Source organism: Lynx canadensis, chromosome B1 (genome assembly GCF_007474595.2).
Source record: "Lynx canadensis isolate LIC74 chromosome B1, mLynCan4.pri.v2, whole genome shotgun sequence".
In the NCBI taxonomy this organism is placed as follows: domain Eukaryota; kingdom Metazoa; phylum Chordata; class Mammalia; order Carnivora; family Felidae; genus Lynx; species Lynx canadensis.
The window spans coordinates 15,883,354-15,903,820 of record NC_044306.2 but is presented as its reverse complement, the minus strand read 5'-3'; the positions used below and the strand labels follow the sequence as shown (position 1 = coordinate 15,903,820).

The 20,467-nt window shown below is 38.7% G+C and overlaps 1 protein-coding gene across 1 annotated transcript in view; it reads right to left on the bottom strand.

Annotated features, from left to right (window-relative positions):
• SNX25 (sorting nexin 25) overlaps positions 1-20,467 on the bottom strand; it is a 131,210-nt gene that overhangs the window by 19,887 nt on the left and 90,856 nt on the right. The window contains exons 8-12 of the mRNA XM_030312132.1: positions 12,504-12,635; positions 10,262-10,534; positions 7,068-7,232; positions 4,019-4,150; positions 905-1,045 (exon numbers count right to left, since the gene is read on the bottom strand). Coding sequence (XP_030167992.1) covers positions 905-1,045; positions 4,019-4,150; positions 7,068-7,232; positions 10,262-10,534; positions 12,504-12,635 — 843 coding nt within the window. The remainder of the gene's footprint in view (positions 1-904; positions 1,046-4,018; positions 4,151-7,067; positions 7,233-10,261; positions 10,535-12,503; positions 12,636-20,467) is intronic.

The window sequence follows — 20,467 nt, the reverse complement described above, 5'->3', positions numbered from 1 at the left end:
ATTCCAATCCTGGTTTGGCCACTATGTACACGTCCTATGATAAATTGACCAAACTCTCTGGGGTCAGTTCCTCTCACCTTAAAATAAAAGAAGTGACCTAGATTAGAAGCTTTCTAACGTTTCTAACTAAAACTCACATTAGGAAGTACATGCTACATTGCAGCCTGCATATGTATAAATGCATATCCACACAGATAATATAATCCACATGTAAAGCTGAGAAGTTCTATGAAACAGTGTTCATTACTACCACTGCTACCACCACCGACACAATAACGTTTATTATGCGAAACACTCTCTTCTAAATGCTTTGGATAAACGTATTCTCTTAATTCTCACAAATCTGTGAGATGGGAGAGGTAGATGCTATGGATATTCGTATTCTACTGATGAGGAAGAAGAGGGACAGAGAGACAGAGTGACAAGTCCCAGGTCATATAGCTACTGAACAGTATAGCCACAGTCCAAACTCAAGCAGTCTTGCTCCTGAGTCTATGCTTTCAACCACGACACTGTATGACTCCCTTACTTTTTGTGCTGAAATTCAATATATTCTATGCTCTGTCCACTGCTGCAATCAATAACTGATTTCACTTCCCACTAATGGGTCACAACTGGCAGCCTCAAAACCGGGGGCCCTAGATGACCCCTAGCTCTCTTTCAGCTCTGGGGTTCTCTGAGGCTTCGTGGAGATCAGACAGTTCTTTGTCCTGAAGGATCTACTCTAAACCATCTGAGCTAGGAGTTAATTTCCAAATGTTGGACTGAAAAAGCCACTTTGCCAGTATCCATAGCGAAGGGACAAAGGTTAATGATCAGTTTCCTTATATGTAAAAAATTGAAATGAGCTCTTAAATATCTTCTTGCTTGTAATTCTAAACCTTGTATTCATGAGTATTCATACCTCACTAAGTTTCCGGTGTAAATTCTGAAACTCACTGAGCCTTCTAGGGACGGTCCAGTTCTTAGTTTCAACTCCGCCAACTTCTTGTAAGCTTACCATGACAAAGTAACAGGGCATTTGCTCACCATTCTCTTCTGTAACCTTGGAAAAAACAGACACCACAACAACAAAAAGCATGGTTAGCGGATGTGGTAGGCAAGATTTCTAAATACTCCCCAAGATTTCCCACCCCTTGGTGGCTACACCCTGCATCATCCCTGGAACTGTGAATATGGTGTCCATTCCTGCGATTAGGTCATGCTATATTTGACAGCTGACCTTAAAGAAGGGAGACTACCCGGATGGGTCTAACCTAATCATACAAGCCCCTGAAGAGCAGAGACACTCCCTGGGACGGTAGGAGGACAGGAAGTCAGAAAGACAGGAAGCGCAAGAAGGACTCGGCATGTGGTGCTGGAGTGAAGATGGAGAGGGGCAGGTGGAAAGGACGTGGCAGGGCCTCCGCTGACAGCCAGAGACGAGACCTCAGGTCTACAACCACATGGAACTGAATCCTGCCAACGACCTAAATGAGCTTGGAAGTGGCTTTTTCCTCAGAGTCTCCAGACAAGAACTCAGTCTGGCCAATACGCTGCCTTCAGCCTCGGGATACAATGAGTAGAGGACACCATCATACGGTGCTGGACTTTCAACCTGCAGAATTGCGAGCCAATCAGTGGACACTGTTTTAAGCCATGAAACGTGGTCATTTGTTACATATCAAAAGAAAATTAATACAGCAGACTTAACATCCTAAGTGTATTCCTTTGAAAAAACAAATTAACAGATGGGGCGCCTGGGTGGCGCAGTCGGTTAAGCATCCGACTTCAGCCAGGTCACGATCTCGTGGTCCGTGAGTTCGAGCCCCGCGTCAGGCTCTGGGCTGATGGCTCGGAGCCTGGAGCCTGTTTCCGATTCTGTGTCTCCCTCTCTCTCTGCCCCTCCCCCGTTCATGCTCTGTCTCTCTCTGTCCCAAAAATAAAAAAAAATAAAAAAAAAACGTTGGAAAAAAACAAATTAACAGAAAGCAAAAAGGTGTAAGATATGCTAAAACCTGTCTCAGAAAAGGATAAAGCCTTCCCCAGTTTAATTTCTGGATTCAACAAACCATGATTTCAATTTTCATGAAATTTTACATTGAAAGATATAATTTCCTCTACCTCCCAACTTAGATAATTCACACACACACACACACGATATCATAATTCAGAAATAGGCCATTATTATACTTAACATAAATAGATTAGAAACAAAAAGAAAATACTGAATTTAGGCTTGAATTAGTATCATCAATCAAATTAGAGACAAAGAGTCAATAAGAAAGGCAAAGGAAAGAGACACAAGACACACTGAGCACCCACGGAGCCCCGTGGCATAGGACCATTACCCCACTGTGAGGATGCAGGAGGTGAGGACACACACAGGGTCCCTGGACTGTCCTAGGATCACACAGCTAGTATGGGTGTCAGCCAGGATCAGAGCTCAAGAGAATCTGGTGCGACGTAGATACATCTTCCACACATTCCCATGCAGGGCTGCCTTGCAAACTCCGGCGGTCAGGTGACCCTTCAGGGTCCATTGCCATTATCTTTTCGGTGACCACGGTACCACGGCAAGCTCCTGCAGCTCACCGTAATGGGAGTGCTCACAAGTACCAAAGAGCCGGTGCAGCACCCAGTGACGCACTCCTGTCGTGGGTGTGCTTTCAGAGCTGTTCTCGGAGAACATGAATTGCGTGCTATCCAATCTAGAGGTGAACTTAGGGTTGTGAATCTTAAGCAACCCCCACCCCACCACCACAGAGAGCGTGTGAAGCCACCGGGCTGATGGGCAAGACAGAGAAGAACAAAGATAAAGTGTACAAACACGCCCTTACAAATCTAAGGAGTTAAGTATTTTCATAAGCCGTTTGAAATAATAGTGGAACAAAACATTAACACTGTGTTCCTCATGATCTCGTTATTTGTGTGGACCTGACCTTCGTCTCCAGATTTCCACGTGACTGATAGTAAACCAGGTGGGAACAAAGAAGTTGTCAACAGTGGAAATGCTTATATGCATCACTCCTTGAAGAGAAATTCTTTTTACAGACAAAAGGGATACAGCATATTCTGGAAATTGATACCCATATCCCTCAAAGAATAGCAAAATATTTTCTAAGTCAAAGCAAAAAATATTCATTATTAAAGATCTTAGAGCAATTGAGATTTAAGTAATTGAAGTCAGCAGAATGGAACAATCAGAAACACTTAAACTTTTTAATTTTTCACCACCAAATTTCAAATAATGCCCTTCCATTTTATTTCAACCCTCAATGGCAAAAGAAAATGGCAATTCAAGGACATTACCTGTCCCTATCTGAAAGGTGCTTACAATTCCAGTGAACAAGAACAACCTGAAATGGAGAGAGATCAGATCTATGCCAGGCAGCCCTAGTACAGCTCACAGTCAAGGGTAGTAAGACAGAGTGAGAACAGTGAGGAAAGAAGGGGGACAAATGCAGTCTGTAAGAGCAAACGTAACTTTTCTATCCTCAACCTTAATTCTGTAGGACAAAATCTTGTCTTATAAAATCATACTCATTTTTTAAATTTTTTTAAATGTTTTTATTTATTTTTGAGAGAGAGTGCAATTGGGGGAGGGACAGAGACAGAGGGGAACAGAAGATCTGAAGCAGGCTCTGCGCTGAGAGCAGCAAGCCTGATGCGGGGCTCCGAACTCACAAACTGCAAGATCATGACCTGAGCTGAAGTCAAAGCTTTGCTCAACTGACTGAGCCACCCAGGCACCCCGAAATCATATTCTTTTTTATTTTTTTTTTAATGTTTACTTATTTTTGAGAGAGAGACAGACAAGAGTGCAAGCGGGGAGGGGCAGAGAGAGAGGGAGACACAGAATCCAAAGCAGGCTCCAGGCTCTGAGCTGTCAGCACAGAGCTCGATGCAAGGCTTGAACCCACAAACCATCAGATCATGACCTGAGCTGAAGTCGGATGCCCAACCGACTGAGCCACCCAGGTACCCCTCCAAAATCATACTCTTAAAGTAAACTTGGAGGAAAAGCAGTCAGACCTACCTCTCCACTGGTGATGGAGGCTTTCCACATTCCGAGGTTCTCACACCACCAATCTGTTCTTGCCATGTGCAGCTGTAGGTCCGTGCGTTCTTTCTCTATTAGAATTATTTCCTCCTTCAACTTGAAAACAATCTGCAAGAGGGAAAACATCCTGAGAGTTACAAAAGCACTTAAAATGCCACACAACTCAGCAAAGTAGCAGGGTACAAAATCAACAGACAAAAATCCGCTGCATTTCTATACACTAACAACGGACAATCCAAAAAGGGAATTAAGAAAACAATTCCATTTACCATAGCATAAAAATAATAAAATATTTAGGAATTAACTTAAACAAGGAAGTGAAAGATTTCTACAATGAAAACTACCTAACACCGATGAAAGAAATTAAAGATGACAAATAAATGGAATGATATTCAATGTTCATGGATTAGAAGACTAAGCACTGCTAAGATGTCAATATGACTCAAAGTGATCTACAGATTCAACACAATCCTTACCACAATGCCAGTGATTTTTTTTCTGCAAAAATAGAAAAATCCATCATAAAGTTCACATGGAATCTCAAAGCAGACTGAATAGCCAAAACAATCTTGAAGAAGAACAAAAGTTAGAGGGCTCATACTTCCTGATTTCAACACTTACTACACAGCTACGCTAATCAAAACAGTATGGTACTGGCATAAAGACAGACATATAGACCAATGGAATAGAACAGACCAGCAAGAAATAAACCTTTGCATATATGGTCAAGTGATTTTTGACAAGGGTGCCAACACCATTCAATGGGAAAAGGACAATATTCTCAACAAACAGTGCTGAGAAAACTGGATACCCATAAGCAAAACAATGAAGTTGGACACTTACCTAACACCATAAATAATAGACAACTCAAAATTCATCAAAGACCTAAACGTAAGAGCTAAAACTATAAATTCTTAGAAGAAAACACAGGGGGAAAGCTTTAGAACACTGAACTGGTAATAACTTCTTGGCTATGACACAAAAGGCACAGGCAGCAAAATATAGGAAAATGGGACTTCATAACAATTTAAAACTTTTGTGAAAAGAATACTATTGACACAGTAAAAAGGCAACCCGCAGAATTAGAGCAAATATTTAAAAATCACGTATCTGATAGGGTACTAACATCTAGAATATATAGAGAACTCTTAAAACTTAAAAACAAAAACCAGTCTGATTCAAAAACGGGCAAAGGACTTGAATAGACATTTCTCCAAAAACATTCTATAAATGGCCAAAAAGCGCATGCAAAGATACTCAATGTAACTAATCATTAGTGAAATGCAAATCAAAACCACAATAAGATACTACCTCGTGCCCATTAGGATAGTTACTATAAAAAAAAAAAAGTGAAAAACAACAATTACTGGTGAGGAGATAGAGAAACTGGAAACCGTACACACTGTTGGTGAGAAGGTATAAAATGGTGCTGCCAATATGGAAAACAGTATGGAGATTCCTCTAAGAATTAAAGACAGAATTACTGTCCCGGCAATTATGACCCAGCAATTTCACTTCTGAGCACATGCTCCAAAGAATGGAAAGCAAGATCTCAAAAATGTATTTGTACCCACGTTCGTGGTAACATCATTCACAAAACTTAAAAGGTGGAAGCCAAACCAACGTCCACTGATGGGTGAACGGATAAACCAAATGCTGTATGTACATGCAATGGAAAATTGTTCAGTCTTAAAAAGGAAGGAAATTCTCACACTCGGTATAATACGAACGAACCTTGAGACCTTAGGCTAAGGGAAAGAAGCCAGTCACAAAAGGATGAATACAGTATGCCTCCATTCATGATGTATTTAAGAGTAGTTCAATTCATACGAGGTAGAATGGAGAAGAGTAGTTTCCAGGGGGTTGGGGACGGGAGGATGGAAAGTGTTATTTAAGGGGCACAAAGTTTCAGTCTTGCCAGATGAAACAATTTCAGGAGATGGATGGTAGTGATGGTTGCATAACAATGTGAACGGACCGATGCTGAAGTGTATACTTGAAACGATTAAAATGGTAAATTCAGGTGATGTCTATTTTGCCACACTTTAAAAAAGTAATTTAAAAAAAAAGAGAAAGCATGCTCATCATCCCCTTGGACCTCTTTCATTAGAAAACCTATAGTTTGAGGGCAGAAGCTTTGCCTTAAAACTCTCCTGAACATGCCAGCTACGAGGACTCTTTCCTTTCTCAAAAAGCCTCCAGGAAGCACTCGCAGCCTAAACCTTGTCCTGCATTTTATTACCATCAGAGCTGTGACCACCCTGCTTCATATTCCTGTGAGGATATTTTGGTTCCACAATCAGCATGTTTGCTCCCTCCTTAGGGAGGCTGGCAGCTCTATAGGTCACTGGTTCTCCACAGTGACCAGCAGAGCATCATGCATTTACTCGTCACTTATGTTGCCGAACACACCCTCAGAAAGTGCCAGAGGAGGTCAGTTTGGCAGACTGAAGCGCACCAGCCATACCTGTAACAGAGACATCTCCCTGTTGGGTGGCCAAAGACGCATAAACACAAAGCAAAAAGCCACGCCACTGCACGGGTTTGAGAAATGCCAGCTGGGGAGATGCTGTTTACATTTTTAAACTTTCCAATTCTGTTGGCTTTTAGCAAAACAATTTATTTCTTGTGTCATTCTGTGAGGTTCTCTAAATTGTGACTCACAGCATTTGAAAGAAAAATAAAAGTAAGATAATTGTCCTTGAAAAGTTAATGTACTTCCAGAAATGGGTCTGGCACAAGGAAGTGCTTTGCCCTCTTCTGCAAAGGTACCACAGGCAAGCCAGGTAAGAGAGCACAGGGCTGCTCACCACGGATGACCGGAGAGAACCCCAAAGCACAGAAGACTGAAAACAAGTGCTTTTCTAACTCTATACTAGATGCAAAAAAGTAACCATGGAGCGTACAAATACAATTTTTTGTTTTAAAGAAACAGTGATGCTTTGCAACATAAACTGAAAACTACTACTTATGAGATCAGAAAAATGGAAACTTTCAAAGACAACCTTGAAAGCGAAAGAGTTACCTTCTTGTCAGGTTTTGGTGCATTTTGAATAGAATTTAGAGCTTGCCTTTTATATTCAAGTTTCTCATTTAGTTCTCGTAGTTTGTTTACAGCAAAACTGGCTTGTTCATGAATTCGACTGGTGCCTTCATCTACAGCTTCCTCACCAGCCTCACCTCCTGGGTCCTGGGGGAAAAAGTCACGTGAACCACACTGTCTTATAACGATGGACTATTCGACAATGAGTACCTAGCATATAGGTTCTAGATCATTACAATACACTTAGCCAAAGTACTAGATTCCCCTAACACTTTGTGGTAGAAAGTTCAGAGGCAGGCTGCTTTTCCTCAGCAACGTGACAAATCAAAGTTATTTGGAACCACAGTAACTGGTGTTGAGGAATACAATGAAAGAAAAAACATTTAATAGCCTGAAAAACAGGGCAGAGTGGGGGATGGATTCCACACCATTATTTCCCAAATGGTACACCCAAGGGAATCTGCATGGAACAAGAAAAGGCAACTGAGTTATCTGCCTAACTCAACCTGAGTGGTCTGTGCCTAATCTTGGACAAAGACACAGAGATGCGTATGGCTTCCTTTCGGGCTCCTAAGAATATTCTAGAAAACTTATGCTAAGTACTTTTAAAATAAAATTTCCAGGGGCACCTGGCTGGCTCAGTTGCTTGAGCATCTGACTTTAGCTCAGGTCATAATCTTGTGGTTCGTGGGTTCGAGCCCTACATCGGGCTTACTGCTGTCAGCACCGAGCCCACTTCGGATCCTCTGTCCCCCTCTTTCTGCTCCACCCCTGCCTGCACTCTCCCAAAAATAAGTAAATATTAAGAATAAAATAAAAATAAATAAAATTTCCAAATTCCCACTAGTAAAAGTATTTTCGGTACACACTTTGTTCAGTCCCTCCCCTGAAGATGTATTTCACAAATCAACAGGTAGATCATCTTATGAGTTAAATGGTTAAGATTTCAAAGTGCCTTCAGATTCATACAGAACTGCAGAACTTTGAAAAATCTGGATAGATTAGCAGCAGACAGCATATAAAACAGACCTGTCAGCAGCAACAGCATGTAGGACAATGGAAAGAAGTCCTGAGAATGATCTTTTGCTTTATTATTCTCCTTAACATTCTTCCAGAGTTTTCCTTCTAATTTTTATTAATTGAAATAAACGGTAAGAGAAAAAATTTTCTTCAAACAAGAATGAAGTATTAATAACCCTAGAAAACCAAGCTCTTTTTTTAAATTTTTGTGCGGTCTTTCAAACCCTTGTCCAGGAGTGCACTTATCATGACATGATTGTATACCTTATATACATCCAAACAGGTATTCTGTCTTTTCCCTATAACTTATGATGCTGCTTATTTTGAAGGCGTTAATTACTCTTCAAAATTAGAATTTTTATGGCTGTATACCATCCTATGAATTGATGCTACCCTGAGGCGTGTTCCTACCGCTGCTCCTGCTCTGGGTTGACTCTGCTGGTTCGCCGTCCCAGAGGTACTAAAACAAACTCCACAGTACATCACCTTTTCTACCATTTAGTTATTGCCTTAGGGTGAATTTCTAGAAGTGGGATTATTGCCACAAAAAGCAGAAGCGTTCAAAAGGTCAGTGATACATATTACCCGTGAGTCCTAAGTGAAGCTGGATAATTTTTCATATTTGTTTACTATTACCTTTCATATCAACTGTCAGTTCAAGACTTTATCCAATTCATCTATTGGGTGTTGGTATTTTTAACTAATCTGCATAACCTCTTTTACAGCATTTACTTATTAACCATTTTCATTTCTGAGGCAGAGAGAGAACACGGTTAAACTTACCGAGAAACATAAAAAATAAAAAAATAAAGCAAACTGATCTTAAAAATACAATGGGTGAAGGGGAGTGGGACATAGAGGCTTTTAGTTATGGAATGAGTAAGTCTTTGGAATAAAAGGCACAACGTGGGGAATACCGTCAATGACACTGTACTAGCATTGTATGGTGACAGGTGGTAGCCACACTGATGGTGAGCACGACACAACATACACAGATGGCGAATCGCCACGTTGTGCGCCTGAAACGAATGTGACATTGAATGCTACCGGCACCTAAATAAAAAAATACACTGTGTTTCCAATTAATGTCAACAGACAAATGATGCTTATTTATATCTTAGGGGTGAGGTTTGGGGAAATAAGTATCAGTATCCTTATCTGCATAGCTTTAATCAGGAAAACAATTTTTTCTCTGACACTCAAAAGTCTATCAGCCAAAAGAAAGTTCCGCCGAATGAAGAATTCTTCTTCTTGTGCTGGAACATCACCACTACAGTAGCTAGAAATAGTGTGCCATAGAGATGAAGTAAACAAACTTCAGTTCTAATAAACTGTATCTGATGGGGAAAAAAAGATGCAATGACTAAAGACTTTTGGCCCTGTTGGTGGTGGAAGACACAGAAAGTGTGAAGAACTAAATAACAAATCTTTAAAAAGTCTGAATGAGTGAATTTAACAGTTCAGAGACACCAACTTCTAATACCATCAAGAGCAAGCACTTGATTCCTCAGAGTTTGAGATATAACCGGCAGAAAAAAATCCAAAATTAATTATTAGCTTTCTATGTAGGGTGACTGTAAATAAAACATTTTGTGTTTCTTTGTACCTTCACAAATCGTAAAGCCCTCTAAACCTTTAGTAGTAAATGAGAGATGGTAAATGAGAGTAGTAAATGAGAGATCTCCAAAATGATAGTACACTTAGGAGAATCAGACCCAAGTGAGGTGTGGCTGAGCAAGGTTTCTTTCAGAGAATCTTTCTTACATCTGATTTTTTAAACTCCAAAATACTTCTTGTAACTGCCCCCACATCCTCTTCCTCTCCTCACTTGCCCATCCTTTGTCTCTTCTCGGACTAGACTAAGTTCTACTGATTCTCTCATCTGGCCTACACCACCTTGCGGACTCTCTGTCCTCGCTTTTCAGGAGCCACACACGGGGTGTGTCGCAGGTAGAGACAGGGCTGGGAGGTTGCAACACGAGGAAGTGGTGGTCAGTTGTTCAGAAAAAGAAGGGAAGAGTGCACAAGTTCTACTTACGGTCCTGCATATTGAAAGATGAAGAGGTGCCCCAAATTTGCCTAAACAGTACGTGTCCGCCTGATCATATTCGAAGCTTAACCACTGAGAAGGAAGGAGAAAATTAAATGGGACTCACCATTTCATCCTTGCCGGAAATCAAGTGCGAGCCATGTTTTTCTTCCTCTTTTATCATCAATTTCTCATACAGGTCACTGACAATAAATGAAGGGTAATACCTATCCTTTAGGGTCTCATAAACATCGCCCTGGATTTTGCAGAACACTTCAATACCTTTATTTCCTACAAGACACTGCTGGATTTCTTTGTAGAGTGATTTTTCCACAGATATTTCTTTGCTTTCCACAAAGAAATTCTGGTAAATTTCACCAACTAATTGCGGGATTTCATTCTGAAAAGACAGGAAGATGAAAAACAAGAAAGGTAAGAAATATCATCTCTGACAAAAATATTTTTCTTCTGAATTCTCTCCATCTTAAAGCTGGAAGGAAGACATTGAAAACGGACACTGCTACTGGTACCAGTGGGGGTCTCTGGCGTGCGTGTGCACAGAGTCAAGGGGTAAGAGTCTGGCTCCTGAAAATGAATACTTTATGCTGAATAGTTAACGAATATAATTTCTACTAAACGCTGGCAGGGGAAAAGTGGGAACAGTTCTCGTCTTGAAACGGATTCCTTCTTGCAAATCTGAATTCCACAGCTCAGTTATCAGCTAAATTCAATTTGGCTTTAAAAAATCTAATATAAGTAATTGGAAGTGCCATTTTTCACTCCAGAAGTCACTATTATGTAATTTAAGAAAACAAGAAAAATCCTCTCCAGAATGATGTATTGCATTATAATCAAGCTTATATTAGACAGCTTACTCTTAAACATCATACTAAGGTCACAGCCAGTCTGTTTCAGAAATGCAAACATCTCTTCTGATTACCATAACATTTATATTTCCTCTGAAAACACCTCATTAATTCTAGGAATGTTACACAAAGTCTTCAACAGGATTAAAAAATGAAGACAAACAACTCAATGAATATTGTGAATTTAACAAACATCTCAGAACTTTTACACCCAAATTAGTGTTGTTAGGTCAAAATAAGGCTATTTCATGAAGCTATATACTTTTATTGCACTGAAATCTTCTAAATTGTTTCCAGGAGTTTAGGAAAATTCTTTAGATTGCTCTTCACAATATTCCTTTGAGAGCAGCCAAAAGTCATTTGGAATCAAGTCTGATAAATAAAATACATAATAAAGTGGGCAACTGCAGTACTGGATAAAATGAGGTAACTTGTGACTTACAAAATAACAATAAAAGGCATTTCTAAGAAGATTTAAAAATACTGTGAGACTGAATTTAATTCCGAAACCAATGTAGTATGTGATTTATGATGTATTTTAATAGTATTGAGTTCTAGCAACACTCACATGAAGTGCAAAGTACAATGTACCCAGTGACTTTTGTGTTTATTTTAATAAGCCTCTCAAAATACATGTAATATATATACTATACATATTGTCATGTATATTTATAGACACATATAAACATACATATTTCATATTCTTTAACTCTTAAAGGTACTGAGAACTTGCCAAGTGCAAAATACAATGCTTATTGGGGCTTTTCATCGTTAAGAGGCATCTAGAACCAAAAATCTTCTTTTGTGGGTTTTTTTTTTTTTAATGTTTATTTATTTTTAAGAGAGTGAGAGACACAAAGCGTGAGCGGGGAAGGGGCACAGAGAGAGGGAGACACAGAATCCGAAGCATGCTCCAGGCTCTGAGCCGTCAGCACAGACGGGGCTCAGAACCCATGAACCTGTGAGATCATGACCTGAGCCGAAGTCAGCCGCTTAACCAACTGAGCCACCCAGGCACACCCCCCACCCCCACCCGCTTTTTAAAGGTTTTTGTGTTTCTTAATTCAGTCATATTTTAAATGAAACAAAAGAAGAACAGTAGTGTAAAATATGCACATGATATTAAAATAACAAGGTTATGAGACTGAGGTGTACATGACAAGATCAATTCATTGTACCAGTAATGTGGATGTATATAACTTTTTTTATAATGTGCTAAAAAAGCAAACCAAAAAGCTGCCTGAAAGTAAATTCAGTATTTTGGTACATTTATGAATCTGTTTTTCCCTTGACCACACATTCAGAAGTATCTTTTTGTGAAAATAAAATATAATTTTATTTACCATTATGAGCTGGAACATAATTCCATTATTATATTTGGTTTTAAATAGTCTTTTAATGTATATTTATCTTACAGCTTCATTGAGAAACACAGACACGCTGCCTAACATGCAAGTTTTCACCAGCTGGTGATTAATATTTCTTTGAGCCTATATATACTACCTTGTTAGCACTCTTCAGATATTCCACCGACTCCCAAAAACTAATCAGAGCTCTCTTGTCCATCCTTTCCATGTACATTCGAAAGTGCTCTCGGTAGAACATATTGGCCAAAATATCTTCAAACTGAAGAATCTATTAAGGAAATTTAAGGAAAAAAAATAAGGAAAACATTAAAAACTTAAAAATAAAATTCTAAATATCAGTTTCCTTTCACTTTCAATGGATTGGTGTCTACATTCAAGAAAAAAAAAGTCTCATTTTTTAAGGTCGTAGTCAACCTAATACAGTATTTCTCTCAACTTCCTAAATTTTAAATGGAAAAAGTTATTCAGTATTCAAAATGTACATATTCAATAAGTGCCAATTTTCAATTAATCATTCACTCATTCAGCAAAAGATTTATTTGGCATCTACTCTGTATCAGGCACATTTCTAGGAAATCAGACAAAAATCCCGGCCCTATGGGATAAACTGCTAAAAGTAATAGATACCCATAATAGAAAAATTAAGGAGAAATATATAAAAGACCAGGAAGCTGGAGTCTAATAATCTGACATTTTTGCCTTCCATCCTTACACTTGTGATGAAAATTATTTTACATCTTGCTCCTTCACTTACAGTATCATATTCATTTAAGATATCTTTTGTAAGCATCATTTTAATTAGTTCATAATATTGCACTATATATCAAAATGACTCCTTGGTTTACTATTTTGTATGCTTACAGAAAAAGAAAAAACAAATCTGAAGATACAGTGGGCAAAATCTTGAGCACAGGCTGCCATAATAGAAGAAAGCAGATCACTTTCATAATAATTCATAACTCAATTAATTAGGAAAAATCCCTCAAATTAATTTAGAAGGAACTGAAGTCCCATATCCTTAGTTCTTAGTTAATTAAGAAAAAGACCTGTAAGTATATCTCAAATGCAATTAAAAGAAACACTTATGTTTTAAGATTCTTAACAATTTATATTGTGGCAGTGGGAAATTTTTTGGAAATGTGACCAGTAAGATCTTTCTAAAATCAAGTGCATATGATCAACACAGATTCAACTCTTCTACCAACAGTGAGTCCTCAATAGTTTCTGTAAACAAAAAGAGGCAGGCATTTTTCTAACAACTTCCGGTAACTCATTAAAGGAGACAGTCGTCCCATGCTACAGACCCCTAACAATTGGAGTCCATAAATATTTCAGACTATTAGGATTTAGTTTACTAACTTTGGAAAATCATAGCATGTATCTTTATGGAAACCCTACCGCTAAAGCACTGTGACATACAAATTCTAACTGTACATGGTCCATGGAGGTTTGTAGGAGCCCATATCAACTCGGGCTAGGGATAAACAGATCACTCAGAGAGCTATCGATTTTTAACATAGGGAGAAGCCGAGCAGAAAGGGCATTCGACAAATTCTAAGAAAGTCTCCCCAGTATAATTTTCCTTCGATCAAAATGAATTCCAAATTAGATACAAATTCACATATTTGCAAAACCAAGTCCAAAACATCTTCTAAAATATTAGCCATTTTTAGACTTTTGTGTTTTATGAATATTCTATGTTCAGTTCCAAAAGTGCAAATATATACAAATAAATGACAGCAAATATATCTAAACCATAGTTCAATAGGTGACATATCTCTTAATTGGCCAATGGATTAACCAAGTTCTCTATCCATTTTTTTTTTTTTCCTCTCTTGAAAAAGAGAATTTCACTGTGTAACATCTACACTAATGGAATGGGTCTGGGTGGACAGGATGCATAGATAGTACACTTCAAAGTCAAATGTATTCATCTGAGATTAACTCAATCTCAATTAATTTGACATTAATTAATTTCAGTAAGTCTGAGATTTTTGTGTGGAAGTGAAAAGAGAAGGGTGGGTAGGTCAAAGTTGACACCACTACTAAAATAATCATTTTTTAAAAACTATCGATGATATGGGGCACCTGGCCGAGGTGGCTGAGTCGGTTAAGCATCCAACTTCGGCTCAGGTCATGATCTCACCATTTGTGAGTTCAAGCCCCACGTCCAGCTCTGTGCTGATAGCTCATATCCTGGACCCTGCTTCAGATTCTGTGTCTCCCTCTTCTCTCTGCACCTTCCCAGCTCTCTCTCTCTCTCTCAAAAATAAACATTAAAACAAATTACAAAAAAAGTTAAAAACTATAGATGATATAACAATAATTAACATTTACTAAGGGCTTCCACACAGCAAACACTGTGCTCTTATTTGTTGGGTCAGCCTTTTTTTCTGTCCTAAGACCTCTGGTAATTCTGGGAGGAGAGCTACCACAGTCGATGGTCTCTAGGCTGGATCTGGTTTCATGATGCATATTTTACAAACTTAGTTTTATGTTTTGTGTGGATTCCCTCTTACCCAGCTAGTTAATTTTTCTCCAGGAAAATTTCCACCAAGCACTCAAAAGTACCTCAGGGCCTTAGAGGAATAAATGTGTTCCTAAGCACCCAACATGTTACCAAGAGTGACATAGGATTCTTTAGTTACAAAATACTCATGAGAATAACTCCAGAAAACTAATGAGAATATGTAGAATTAGGATCTTGGGAATAATGTTTTATCCTAAAAGGAGAGGTTACAATTGGATTTTTCTTACATCTGTATCATCACTAAACATACCTCCTTAACAATCAATGTCAGTAATAACATTTATTGAGTGCTCTTATACTAAGTGGTGTACTTACCCTCCTATGTTCATTATTTAATGGTTGCCATCTATAGAGTATGCACAAACTATCCCAATTTTACAACTGGAGTACAAAAAAGCTAACTAACTTGCCCAAAATCAATCCCCAGTAGATACAGAATTGAGAGCCAGGCTTTCTGACTACACAGCACAGCTTCTTAACCATAATAAAATAGTTCATCTCCTTAAGAGATTACCTGATTTGTGTTTATAGCAAACTACAAATAGTATGGAAGTCAAGAAGGAAAGATGCATTTAGGAAAAATGCTCTATAAGAACTCCAACAGAAACAGAAAGCCAAGGAATCTTTTCATATTCAAGTGCAGAGTCTCGGGCTACACTCAGTAATGTTCTTGGTCTTGGATCAAATACATTGAGATAAAAACTGATCTTAGACGGTGGGTTGGAAGATAGTGGTGGAGTAGAAGGATCACAGGCTTGCCTCATCCCATGAACATAACTAGATAACCAATACCTGAATACCCCAGAAACTGACCTGCAGACTGGCAGAACAAACTCCACAACTTTATAAAGGTAGAGAAGAGGCCACATAGAAGAAAGCATGAAGTGCGGTGACAGACTTGGGAGAGAAATGGATCCTTGTGCTGCAGTGGGGAGGGAGCCAGGGTCACAGACAAGGGTGGGACACCGGGGAGCACAGGGGAAAATGGATTCCCACAGTAATTGGCTTAAAATGCACGAGGGGTCTAATTTTGTGACTTGTGGCAACCAACGGGGCTTAAAGCGTGAACTTCTTTCTAAAGGTCAGTGGACTTAGAGGTGCTTGGGTGGCTCAGTCGGTTGAGCGGCCAACTTCAGCTCAGGTCATAGTCTCAAAGTTCATGGGTTCGAGCCCCATGTCCATCTCTGTGCTAACAAACAGCTCAGAGCCTAGAGCCTATTTCAGATTCTGTATCTCCCTCCCTCTCTCCCCTTCCCCTGCTCATGCTCTGCCTCTCTCTGTCTCTCAAAAATAAATAAATGTTTAAAAAAATTTTTTAAATAAATAAATAAATGGAGGTCAGTGGACTTGGCTGGGATAGAGCCCGGAGGGCCCTGCACTGTTCTTGGAGAAAAGGCAAGCCAACAACTCACGGACATACAGCGTGGAAACAGCAATCTGAAGAGCACCTGGGGCACCAAGTAGGGAGGTTATTTACTCATTTTGGAGTGTATCCCAGAGAGGCAGCATTCATGGAGACACCACTCTGGGAATGAAGGAACTGGCCATAGCCATCTCCCACCACCACCCTATATGCTACTAAACAATGAATGAGTCAACCAGGAAATCAAAGAAGAAATTTTAAAAATACACGGAAACAAATGAAAATGAGAACACGATGGCTCAAACCCCGAGATGCAGCAAAAGCAGTTTTAAAAGGGAAATTTATAGCAATACAGGGCTACCTCAAAAAAACAAGAAAAATCTCAAACAACCTGACCTTACACATAGAGGACCTAGAAAAAGAACAACAAAACCTAAAAACCAGCAGAAAGAATGGAATAATAAAGATTAGAACAGAAATAAAGGATATAAAAACTAAAAAAAAATTAAAAAATAAACCCGCAATAGAACAGACCAATAAAATCAGGATCTGGTTATTTGAAAAAACTCAATAAAACTGATAAACTTCTAGCCAGACTTATCAAGAAAAAAAGAGAGAGAAAGACTCAAATAAATAAAATAACAAATGAGAGAGGAAAAATAACAACCAACTCCACAGAAATACAAGTAATCACAAGGGAATATTATGAAAAAGTATGTGCCAACAAACTGGACAACCTAGAAGAAATGGATACACTCCTACAAACATATAAACTACCAAAACTGAAATAGGAAGAATTAGAAATTTTTTAAGACTGATAACCAGTAGGGGTGCCTGGGTGGCACAGTCGGTTAAGCGTCCAACTTCAGCCAGGTCACGATCTCGCGGTCCGGGAGTTCGAGCCCCGCGTCAGGCTCTGGGCTGATGGCTCAGAGCCTGGAGCCTGTTTCCGATTCTGTGTCTCCCTCTCTCTCTGCCCCTCCCCCGTTCATGCTCTGTCTCTGTCTCAAAAATAAATAAAAACGTTGAAAAAAAAATTAAAAAAAAAAAAAGACTGATAACCAGCAAAAAAATTGAATCAGTAATCAAAAAACTCCCAACAAATAGAAGTCCAGGGCCAGATGGCTTTGCAGGTGAATACTACCAAACATTTAAAGTACAGTTAATATTCATTCTTCTCAAACTATTCCAAAGAATAGAAAAGGAAGGAAAACTTCCAAATTCATTCTATGAGGCCAGCATTACTCTGATCCCAAAACCAAATAAAGACACCACTAAAAAAGGAGAACCACAGGCCAACATCCCTGATGAACACAGATGCAAAATTTCTTAACAAAATACCACCAAAATGAATCTAACAATACATTAAAAAAATCATTTTCCACAATCAAGTGGGATTTCTTCCCCTAGGCTACAAGAGTGGTTCAATATTCACAAATCAATCACTGTGATACATCACATCAGTAAGAGAAAGGTAAGAACCACATGATCATCCATTCATGATAAAAACCCTCAACCAAGTAGGTTTAGAGGGAACATATCTCAACATAATAAAGGCCACGTATGAAAAACTCACAGCTAACAACATCTTTAATGAGGAAAACCTCTCACTTTTCCTAAGGTCACAAACAAGAAAAGGATGTCCACTCTCACCACTTTTATTCAACATAATACTGAAAGTCCTAGCCACAGCAATTAGGCAACAAAAAGAAATAAAGGGCATTCAAATTGGTAAGGAAGAAGTAAAAGTTTTACTATTTGCAGATGACATGATACCATACATAGAAAACTCAAAACACTCCATCAAAACACTACTAGAACTAACAAATGAACTCAGTAAAGTCACAGGATACAAAATCAATGTACAGAAGTCTGTTGCATTTCTATACACCAATAATGAAGTAGCAGAAAGAGAAATAAAGAAAACAATCCCATTTACAATTGTACCCAAAATAAGACATCCAAGAATAAACCTAACCAAAGAGGTGAAAGACCTGTATTCTGAAAACTCTAACACACTGATGAAAGAAATTAAAGACAGCCAAAAGAATGGAAAGACATTCCATACTCTTTGATTGGAAGAAAAACTATTATTAAAACGTCTATACTACCCAAAGCAATCTATACATTTAATGCAATCCCTATCAAAATACCAACAGCATTTTTCACAGAAATAGAAGAATCCTAAAATTTGTATGGAACCACAAAATGCCCTGAATAGCCAAAACAATCTTGAAATAGAAAAGCAAAGCTGGAGGCATCACAATTCCACACTTCAAGTTATATTACAATCAATGGACCAGAGTAGAAAACCCAGAAATGAACTCACAACGATGAGGTCAATTAATCTTTGACAAAGCAGGAAAGAATATCCAATGGAAAAAAGATGGTCTCTTCAAAAAATGGTGTTGGGAAAACCAGACACCAACATGCATAAGAAAGAACTGGACCACTTTCTTACATCATACACAAAAGTAAATTCAAAATGGATAAAAGGCCTAAATATGAGGCCTGTAATGATAAAAATCCTAGAAGAGAACACAGGCTGTAACTTCTTTGACACAACCTGCAGCAACTTCTTTCTAGATACGTCTCCTCAAGCAAGGGAAACAAAAACAAAGTACTGGTACTACATCACAATAAAAAGCTTCTGCAAAGGAAACAAGCAACAAAACCAAAAGGCAGCCAACATAATAGAAGATATTTGCAAATGACATATAAGATAAAGGGTTAGTATCCAAAATATACGAAGAACTTCTCAAACTCAACTCCCAAAAAAACCAAATAATCCAATTAAAAAATGGACAGAAGACACGAAAAAATATTTCTCCCAAGACGATATCCAGATAGCCAACAGACACATAAAAAGATGCTCATCATATCTTACCATCAGGGAAATGCAAATCAAAACTACAATGAGGTAACACCTCACACCTGTCAGACTGGATAAAATCAGCAACAGAATAAACAACAGGTGTTGGTGAGGATGTGGAGAAAAAGGAACCCTCTTGCACTGTTGGTGGAAATACAAACTGGTGCAGCCACCGTGGAAAACAGTATGGAGGTTCCTCAGAACGTTAAAGACAGAACTACCTTAAGATCTGACAATTGCACTACTGGGTATTTACCCAAAGAATACAAGAACACTCATTCAAAGGGACACATGCACCCCTAAGTTTATAGCGGCATTATTTATAGCAGCCAAGATTTGGAAGCAGCCCAAGTGTCCACTGATTAATGAATGGATAAATAAAAAGTGTGTGTACACACACACACACACACACACACACACACACAGTGGAATATTATTCAGCCATAAAAAGAATGAAATCTTGCCATTTGCAATGACATGGATGGAGCTAGACAGTATTATGCTAAGTAAAATAAGTCAGAGGAAAACAAATACCATATAATTTCACTCCTATGTGGAATTTAAGAAACAAAACAATGAGCAATGGGAAAAAGAGAGACAGAGACAGACAGAGAGAGAGAAGCCAACAAACTCTTACCTACAGAAAACAAACTGATGGGTCACCAGAAAGAGGCGGGGGGGGGGGGGGGGGGGGCATGAAGTAGGTGATGGGGATTAAGGAGTGCACATGTGATGCATACCAGGTGATGTATGGAATTGTTGAATCACTATATTGTACATCTGAAACTAATATAACACTATGTTAACTAACCGGATTCAAAATGAAGCTTAAAAAAAAAAGAAAACTGATTTCAGAGATCAATCATTTACTGCCACTGATTTCCACACCCCTTATATTTTCATTTCCTCTTCTCCCTTTATTTTTTCTTAAATTCTTCCTTCCATCTTTCCATTTGGGGGCCATTTGAAAAGTGAGTGTACAACCTTACAAAAAATAAAGCAATACAGATTTTTTTGTTTTCATATTCAGATGAAAACAAAGCAAGATAGGAAGGCAATACTGTGTAGGTAAAATTGTTCAGGATTTAGAGTCAGACATGCCTAGGTTTGAATCCTGGCTTTGCCAGAATTTCCAGTTCTGGGAGCTCTAAGTGACTCTGTCACTCTGAGCCCCAGTTTCTTCTTCTATAGATTGGCAATAGTACCACCTTTATGGGTGGTACTTTATGGGTTGTTGTGAGACTTGTCATAGCTGTTGTCAATGACAAGAGACAACAAAAACTCATTAAGAAGAAACTGAACCAAGATTTTGGCTAAAAAAGAAAAGACAATGAC